Source organism: Lynx rufus, unplaced genomic scaffold, assembly GCF_022079265.1.
Source record: "Lynx rufus isolate CCGP_SWC_20201006 ecotype Redwood Valley unplaced genomic scaffold, mLynRuf1.p SCAF_15, whole genome shotgun sequence".
NCBI lineage: Eukaryota > Metazoa > Chordata > Mammalia > Carnivora > Felidae > Lynx > Lynx rufus.
This window is the reverse complement of record NW_025814829.1, coordinates 26,513,020-26,522,500: the sequence shown is the minus strand read 5'-3', so window position 1 is coordinate 26,522,500 and position 9,481 is coordinate 26,513,020. Positions and strand designations below refer to the sequence as shown.

Genomic DNA, 9,481 nt, shown 5'->3' with positions numbered 1-9,481 from the left:
CAAATGTCAAAGGAGTACTAGATTGAGTGGGACAAGTTTGTATTCTATGAACTGAAGATAATTTTATAGAGTTCATATCTAAAATTTCAAAATCTTCATTCCCTGACATTTCATATCCTTTTTCCTTGGTTTATTTTTTTTTTTTGTTTGCCCTTCCTATCTCACATACTGTATATATATTTTTTATGTTTACCCTGTTTATTACTTTTCTTCCCTGCCAGGACTTTTCTTTGAGTGTAGAGATTATCATCTGTTGGGTCTGCCACTGTATCTCTAGTACATAGAACAGTGCCTAGCATGAAGGGCTCAATAAATACTGGTTGAATGAATGGATGTCTGCGAGCTTACCGTAGGTATTACCTACTTATGTGAAAACAATCAATAATTGTGTGAATATTGTGTGATTGAAAACTTTTCTGATTTTTTTAATTACAGAAGGCCTTAAGACCGGATATGGGCTATAATACATTAGCCAACTTTCGAATAGAAAAGAAAATTGGTCGCGGGCAATTTAGTGAAGTTTATAGAGCAGCCTGTCTCTTGGATGGAGTACCAGTAGCTTTAAAAAAAGTGCAGGTAAGATGATTTTAATTATATGTAAATCAATGTAAAATTATACTATGTGAATAATAAATGCAGGAAAGTATGTCCTAAATGATTGGATAATGACAGTCTTGAGAATGCTAGAAAGGAATAAAAATTATACTTTAAAAGCTTGAATTGAGTGTAGTACACAGTAGAAATTAATTTTTAATTTTAATATTACTTAGGCTTTAAAAATTGAGCTGGTTTTGTTCACCTAGATTCAGTAATGACTGGAATGATCCTAGAAAAGCTTTTACAACTCTAGATTTTAAGAGGCAGATTTGAGTTATCACCACCTGCTCCTAACCGGACACGTAACTAGATGTCACATCCTTAGCTGCTAGGCCTCACGATAGGAAAGTAGACTTTACAAAATGTATTGCCTGAAGTTAGTAAGTGGCATTCAGGATTAGGGTGGGGTGTTAAATTAATGTGGAGAACCACAGTGGCAATAAATGAAAGAAAAATGAAGTGAGCTTGATTTCCTGGAAAATTACAAAAAGCATGAAGTAGATGCAAACAGAGGATTGATAACCTGTTTGAAATTTTCCATCTTGTATTTGTATCATTCTGGAAGCAGTTTTGCTCTTCAGTCCTGACTTCTTGTCTTGTTTCCCTCAGATTCGTTTTTCTTGCTCCAGCATGACCCTAAGTCTAGCGTCCTAGTTCCACTGAAATGTACTTGCCAGAGCCCTAGAAGTTTCACTTGTCCTAACGAGTCTAGAAAGTGTAACTTCACTTGACCTCTGGTCTAGACAGTACTTGTCTTTCTGCCTTAGAGTATGTTTGACATCATTCAGCTTTGCTTCGCATTTTTCACATAAGGTAGTTATTGTTCACACTTGCCTATGGACTTCCCATTTGATTCCACAGCCCTGATACATCTTTTCTGTGTAGTGACCTGTGAGACCAAAGTTTCCTCTTATTATTTTTTTTTGTAACTTTGTAACTTCTTTACATATACATACATATATATGTGTGTGTATATACGTATATATATGTATTTATATATAAATATTTATTTTTAAAGAGAGAGAGAGAGAGAGAGAAAGAAAGCATGAGCGGGGGAGGGGCAGAGAGAGAGGGAGACACAGAATCTGAAGTAGGCTCCAGGCTCTGAGCTGTCAGCACAGAGCCTGATGTGGGGCTCGAACCCACGAACCGTGAAATCATGACCTGAGCTGAAGTTGGACACTTAACTGACTGAGCCACCCAGGCACCCCTTTTTTGCAACTTCTTAAAGGATCAGTATACTTGGCAACAGCTATTATAGAGATGAGCAGTTTTCACTTACGTTTTTAAGGAAATGTTAAATGTTTATAGAAGACGTTATGTGGCGCATATTAGATATAAAAAAATAATAGAAATGCTCTCATATCCATCACCTGGCTTAAGAAATACATTAGAAAAAATTTTTGATCTAGATTTGCTACTCCCTTCCCTCAGAGGTAACCATATCTGGAATTTTGTGTTTTAACATTCCTTTGCTTTTCTTTATAGTTTTCCCCACATCTGTATAAATATCTAAATAAATCTATTGTTTGCTTTGCGTTTTTTGAACTTTATATAACTATTGTCACTTGTTCATGCATGTGACTGTTATGTCATATTCCATTGCTCTTGTTACACGCTGCTTGCTGTTTGGGTTGTTTATAAGTTGTTTACTATTATAAACAATACTTTGTGGTTTTCTTAAGTGCCTTTCCTGGTACACGCATGCCAGTATTTCTCTTTTGTGTATGCCTGGGAATGGAAATGACGAGCCACAGGGAATGCATGTGGTTGGTTCTCTAAGTTGATACTGAGTTATTTGCCATAGTGGGACGGGTTGACTTTTGCCAGCAGCTTATGAGAGTAGCTTATGAGAGTGTTCTTTCTTTTTATATACCACTTACAGCTTAAGAAAAATAGAATATAGAATGCAGATATTAATGTTCACAAAGCAGATGTCTTTGGAAGGACTATTCCCTTACAAAAGAACTCTTTGACCCATTTTAAAAATGTATTTATTGAATTTCTACTATGCAACTCTAGGCACTGAGAGAAATAAAAGAGAAGGTAGTCATATTATTCCTGCACTCCAGAGGCAAAAGAGTCTTTGTGGAACAATTGCATGTGAACCCTGTGGCATGGATTCCTGATTTAAATAGGAGTCTGCAGAATGGAGGTGTCCGTTTGAGCGGTGGGTAGAATCAGAACCTTGGCCAGGCTATCAGTGTGAGAGCAGATTGTGGAGAGCACTGAACAGGAATTTGAAGACTAAGAAAGTAAGGATTCACTACAGATTCTCAAGTCGAGGGACAATCTTCAAAATTCATTCTTTTCAAAATAAAATTACAACCTTAACACACAGAATGGACTGGAAAGAAGACAGCTGCTGACATGCCGCAGGCCATGAAGGCCGGAGGATAGATGGAGTGAGAAATCATTTGGAGGTCCCTGGAGGCCTCCTCCTCCACCTTCCCACTGATTCTGAGTGTAGAAAAACAGACAAGGCTCCATTCCACCTCTAACGATTGCGTTTTAAATCACAGGATTTCGTCATAAAAAATACTTAGACAAGGAGGGAAGAAAGGAGGAAAAGAGGGAGAGAGGAGGAAAGACCAAAAGCTCTTCTAGTTCTCTCACAGTGCCATCTGAGTTGTTTCTTGTCTGTATTTTTCTTTTGATTAGGAATTTGAAAGGACGACGTGAGTTAATATGGGCAATCATATTTCCATTCAGTATCAGATGCCCCCTCCACCTGTTCCCATTTTGCACCGTGATAAACCTCAGTCAACAGTCTCCTACCGTGAGGAGTTAGCATTTGTCCCTTTGGGTTATGTTGTTTGTCTCTGCTTTATCAAGTGTTGATATTGTGGCATCTTCTAGTTTAAACGTAACTTCTTTATAGAAGAGAGGTGATGTCGTGAAGATATTCCTCGCTTATTTAATTAGGGAATAGTGTCTTAGCCTCTGTGAGGAGAAATGTATTTGCATTTCAGATATGTTATTGATTTTTGTGATGTATTACACTTGTGCTGAACAGTAAATCCCATGCTCCCTCCTTAAAAAATTCTCTGTAGCTTGAAATGAAAATGTTTAAAATATTGTTAACCAGACTGCCTTCCTTTCTGAAGACTCAGGCCCTCCTCAAAAACTTCATAGTCAAATACTGACTTTACTCATGCATCTTGTTATTTTGAGGTGAGGTTACTTGGCTGAAGAGCTGTATTACTGTTCCCAGCTCTGCTAGAACCCTTCCTGAATACTGTGCTCGCTTTTATAATTCACTTTTCTGCTTATAAATCGTTAAGGAGACACGTTAGAGTTACTGTCCAGGCTTCCTCAGCTTCATTTTCAAAGCATTTCTTTACTTTGTCCCACATAATCAAGTTTTACTTTTTCAAAATCCTTAAAAAAATAAATAAATAAAGCAATGTCCTAACCTCTGGTGACTTTCGTACAGGTTTGCCTGTTGCCTGTGTGTGGAAAGAAGAGTACACTGAATGCATGTGACTTTGAAATCATAGAGATCTGAGAGCCAACAGTATATGACAACATTTACCAATCTTTTTGAAAATGTACTCATATCCCATCATGATTCATTGGCCAAAATTAAGATGGTGCCTTAACTGATGTGACTTTTTTGCAATTCCATCTGCCGAGATGGCTTCCGTCTCTTGCTGTTTCCCTTCCTTGCCGCTTCCCTCCCTATTGCTCATTCAGTCCACCTACTGTTGATATATTGATCACCTAGTGTTTGGTGGACAGGGGGAAGGCCTTGGGAATTTAAGATAAATAACGGGAGTCATGGGATTCGAATAGAAGTGCAACAGAGACCCATCTGAAGTCACAGGATAGGCACCGGCATGGGAGCAGCCTCCAGGAACACGGGTGAGAGGAGGTTGGGAAAAGTCTTCATAGAGGCTGTGAGCTGGGTCTCAGAACCTCAGTTCTTTGTGTTGGGAGACTATCAAAAGAATTGTTTTGATCTAGTACATGAAATCTCTATATCATGCTTCTTAGTTCATTGATTAGAGCTATGTAGTTGGAATTGATTTTTATTTTGCTAGTCTTACGATAGTACTGTAGTATGAATTTTGGGTCTTACTGTGTCTCAGTCCTTTGATTTTTTGTTACCCTAATTTTCTAATAGTAGGTGAAATATTTTGATCCTTGGTTTGTTAATGCTTAAGTTCTCTTTGCTTACTCTTAAGTTTTATGTCCAGATAACGCTGTTTTTCTGTGGGACATCCATTGTCATTGACATTCATTAGAATGAATGGAAAGTACTTTTGTATAGTACTTACAAAGATAAGGTGATAATTTGTTTTGTTCAAATTTACCCTTTTGATCCAAGTGATCTCAAAACAACTTCTTGAAGGGACAAATACTCTTTGATATTTGCTGCTGTATTTATATCTGATTATTATTATAAAGCATTCATCAAGAATATCACTTTTTAAAGTATATTGATGAACATAACTTTTTTTTTTTAACATATGTCAATTTTAGTTTCTAGGTTCTGTATGTTTTCACGTAATTAGAAGTTGGGATTACTTGCATTTAGAAATTTGTGAACAATGATAACTTCTTCCATAATGCATACTGATTATAATGCATTCATAATCTCTACAACTATATATTCAGTCTCTTTCAGTATTCACTGTGATTACTGAATTTCCTGCAGCTTTTATCCGCTTCGTTATTTAATCTCTTTGGATTTCCTTTGAACCTTCCAATAGTTATTTGAACAAATGAAAATTGGAAAGTATTTGTAAGAATAATCTATATATTATATTTTTTTAAATTGAAGAATAATTTAATAATTGATGCTAGTTTACTTGTTAAGGAGACACAAGCTTTTATCTTAAAAATGAAAGCTTCTTATTTTTATTTATTTGTACTTGCAAGTGAGAAAAAGGCATATAAGAAAAAGAGCAGATTTTTAGTTTTCTTGAAAGTTTAGAGAATAGGGCATTCTAGTTAACAACATTTTGGAGTTATAATGAATTACCATATGTGGCATAAATAGATTATCAACATTGAAATATTTAAATGAGATAATGGACATCGATGAAATAATTTAGTTCTTTGTCCTTCTTTGATGCTTCACAGTGTTTTTTCTTTAGCATCTTATGGTGTCTCAGGGTTGTTATTTTGCTAACCCAAGTTTTGATTGTATGGGTTTATCGTAAAATTTTTAAATGATAAACTCTTCTACTGGCCAAGCCTAGTGAACATATATAGTTGAAGTAGCTTTTTATTTATGCTGTTGAAGACTTTTGATATGCTCATTTAATATTTATCAAGGACTTACTATATGGCAGGCACTGGATTTGACAGTGAGATACAGCTGAGTTCAACACTTTTGTTGAGAGGGGGTGGATAGACAGTAAGTCAAATAATTATAGGTAAGAAGGAAATGACGCATCAGGCTCTGTGCTGACAGCTCAGAGACTGGAGCCTGCTTCCGATTCTGTATCTCCATCTCTCTCTGCCCCTCCCCCACTTGCACTCTGTCTCTGTTTTTCTCAAAAATAAGCAAACATTAAAAATATATATACATAAGAGTGTGTACTCCCAGAAAACAAAAGAGGCGAGTTTTAAGAAGCTGCAGGTGTTGAAGCAACAGATTATTCTACACAGGTGTCAGTATGAAAGTCAAAGGATGCTATTACAGGCAGAGAAGGAAGGCTGTTTTGGGAGAAATGGGGCAACTGGTAAAAAAAAGTCTCAAAGGAAGCAGAGATGAAAAATCCATCCAGAGCACAGGTAGAGTTAAGACCAGATGAATTAGAACAGCTATACAGTTTGTGAAAGCAAAGCAGACAGCAAAGACTTTGTGTCAAACAGGAGATGGCATTTTCCACCGAGCATGGTGGAAAATACACCAAGTTCATACACCAAGAGGCAGCAGCTTCCGAGTAGTCATTTTTAACTTCCACTGTGGACATTGTAATTGTGTATCTGCTGATCTGGGCTTCTTCCCATACTTTGCTTAAAATGCATTCAAATGGGAAGTGTAAGAGAGTACAACATGTCCAAGAGTAAGGGGAACTCCAAGCAAAACTCCAAGAAATACCCTGAACCCTTCCATGCCATGGGACATGGAACAATGATAACATGTGAATAGAGAAATGAAGTCATACACACTGGAAATTAACCATGACTGGGAATTAGCAAGACAGAGAGAGATTCTAAAGTGGAGGCATCTGCATCGCTCAAATAGTTGACAAAGGTCCAAGAGAGTTAACAACTGAGATCAGACCTTGAATAAGAGGTCTGAAGAAAATGAAATAATGAATGCATGGTAATCAAGATGAGGTCAAAGAACAACTTTTGTTGGAAACAGGGGATGGAAGAGAAGTGGGAATTTAACTACAGAAGGAGTAAGGTAAGTGCAGGGTAAGCGATGGACTGAGAGGGCTGACTGAGTGCCATGGAGTGAGGCATGCTGAGAAACCATGAGGTCTGGTCTCAAAAGACTCAACATGGTACCAAGCAATGGACATGAGATCATGACCTGAGCCGAAGTTGGATGCTTAACTGAGCCACCCAGGCACCCCTGGGATTACACACTCTTGATTCTTCTCCCTCTCTGGGTATCCCTTTTCTGTCCCCTTCAATGGCTTTTATTTTCCTAACTCTTTATGGGGCACAGTTATAATTTTGGATCCTTTGGTTCTCCTATAGCCACATTCTCATTCACAGCTTCCAACATACCTTCGTAAGGTAGCTTCTTTTATTTATTTATTTAAAAAAAATTTTTTTTAACGTTTATTTTTGAAACAGAGACAGAGCATGAATGGGGGAGGGGCAGAGAGAGGGAGACACAGAACCCGAAGCAGGCTCTAGGCTCTGAGCCATCAGCCCAGAGCCCGACGCGGGGCTTGAACTCACAGACCGTGAGATTGTGACCTGAGCTGAAGTCGGACGCTTAACCGACTGAGCCACCCAGGCGCCCCTAGGGTAGCTTCTTAATCTATACTGGCCCTAAGTTTTGCTGAGCTTTAGTCTCTCATAAAATCTGAATAAAAGTGAATTTCCTGTGATAATTTTTAGAGTTTTGTTTTGTTTTGTTTTTGTTTTTAATTTTGAGGAAACCTATCAAACAGGGCTTCCTGATGGACTCCTCGAGGTTGGATCACTGCTAGCCTGTTGAGTTAAAAGGCATTTCTTTGGAAACAAAAGTTTTTTAATAGTCAAAGAGTAATTAGTGACACTCACAGGTATCTAGTTCTATACCATCATTTGCGAGGACCTTAAGGAATCCACAGGAAAGAAATTGAGGCCTGTCTTATAATTTGCAGTTCAAACATGTTGATGCATTAAGAGAGAAAGGCTGACAGAAGCTAGATCCTAGGTCTTGGTGTTATAAAGGGAGCAAGTTTCTGGCATCAGTGTAGAACTCTTCCTGCACTCACCTTGCTTAACGCTTTGCCCCTCCTCCTCCATCCCAATCTCTCCACCCTTTAAGTGCCTCTGTATTTAGTCAGGGAAGTGCTGGTGGTAGAGGCCTTAATTATTTGCACGTTAACTTGTTCAATGATTATGGTTTATATCTAGAGAGTTCACAGCCCTCGTGCTGTGGATTGTTTTACTCTCCCACCCCCACCCCCCACCCGTCCTCTACCCCTTCAAATAAGAGAGACAGGCTCTGGAAGGGAAAGTCTGAGCTACCCAAGCACCCTGCGATTACACAATCTTGATTCTCCTCCCTCTCCGGGTATCCCTTTTCTGTCCCTTTCAATGGCTTTTCTTTTCCTAACCCTTTATGGGGCACTTTCCACAGTTATAACTTTGGATCCTTCGGTTCTCCTGTAGCCACATTCTCATTCACAGCTTCCAATGTACCTTTGTAGGGTAGCCCTTCAAATAAGAGAGACCGGCTCTGGAAGGGAAAGTCTGCCTACCAGTCAGCAAGTAAGAGAACCAGAAATTTACAGGCTGATAATAAAAATATTCCTTAAAGCTCCTCTCCCCTCACTCCAACAATGGTTAGGGAATGGTCTGTACAGCCACTGGTCAGTTGGAATAAGGGATGGAAGCATCATTATGGCACCAGGTAAAGAAGGCAAGAACACTGGGATGAAGAAAGGCATAACCCAGGGGTGACTGAGGTTTTGTCATATGGAGTACAGTGACTCAATTTAGGGACAGTTCAGTTCATTTAGTCATGCTCTAACAAGCTGGGGAGGCCTAGGGAATATTTGGGTAAGATTTTTATTTATGTAATATCTATTTAAAGTGAGATATACCAGGTTTTTCAAGCTTCCTTAGTATATAATTTTTAAGTACTTTCATTGCTACATTTAGGTGTTTTTTTTTTTTTTTGTTTTTTGTTTTGTTTTTTTTTTTCCTAACAAATTGACATATGCCTTTTCAAGGACATTTCTGTTAAGTTACTTGAAGGCCCTCTTTTTCCTCTTTTTTTTTAATTTTTTTTTTAATTTTTTTTTCAACGTTTATTTATTTTTGGGACAGAGAGAGACAGAGCATGAACGGGGGAGGGGCAGAGAGAGAGGGAGACACAGAATCGGAAACCAGGCTCCAGGCTCTGAGCCATCAGCCCAGAGCCCGACGCGGGGCTCGAACTCACGGACCGCGAGATCGTGACCTGGCTGAAGTCGGACGCTTAACCGACTGCGCCACCCAGGCGCCCCCTCTTTTTCCTCTTAAAGATATCCGGTGTTATCCTTTTCAGTTTCATCAGTCATGAGGAGTTTTTTGCAAAATTTGAAGATGACAAAAGAAAACTTTTAAAAATGATTCAGAAAGTACTGAGAATTTATTAGCCAGTACTTGCCTAAACACTGTTAGTAGCTTTGCTCTTACCAAGTGTACTAAAAACCCAAAGAAACTTGAGTAGAGCTCAAAAAGATGGCTTCTGGAGCAAAGCTTGTAAATATCC

At 38.4% G+C, this 9,481-nt stretch overlaps 1 protein-coding gene across 2 annotated transcripts in view; it reads left to right on the top strand.

Annotated features, from left to right (window-relative positions):
• Positions 1 to 9,481, top strand: part of NEK7 (NIMA related kinase 7) — a 160,302-nt gene that overhangs the window by 86,628 nt on the left and 64,193 nt on the right. For both annotated transcript variants that reach the window (XM_047076723.1, XM_047076722.1), the window contains exon 3: positions 436 to 576. In XM_047076723.1, coding sequence (XP_046932679.1) covers positions 436 to 576 — 141 coding nt within the window. The remainder of the gene's footprint in view (positions 1 to 435; positions 577 to 9,481) is intronic.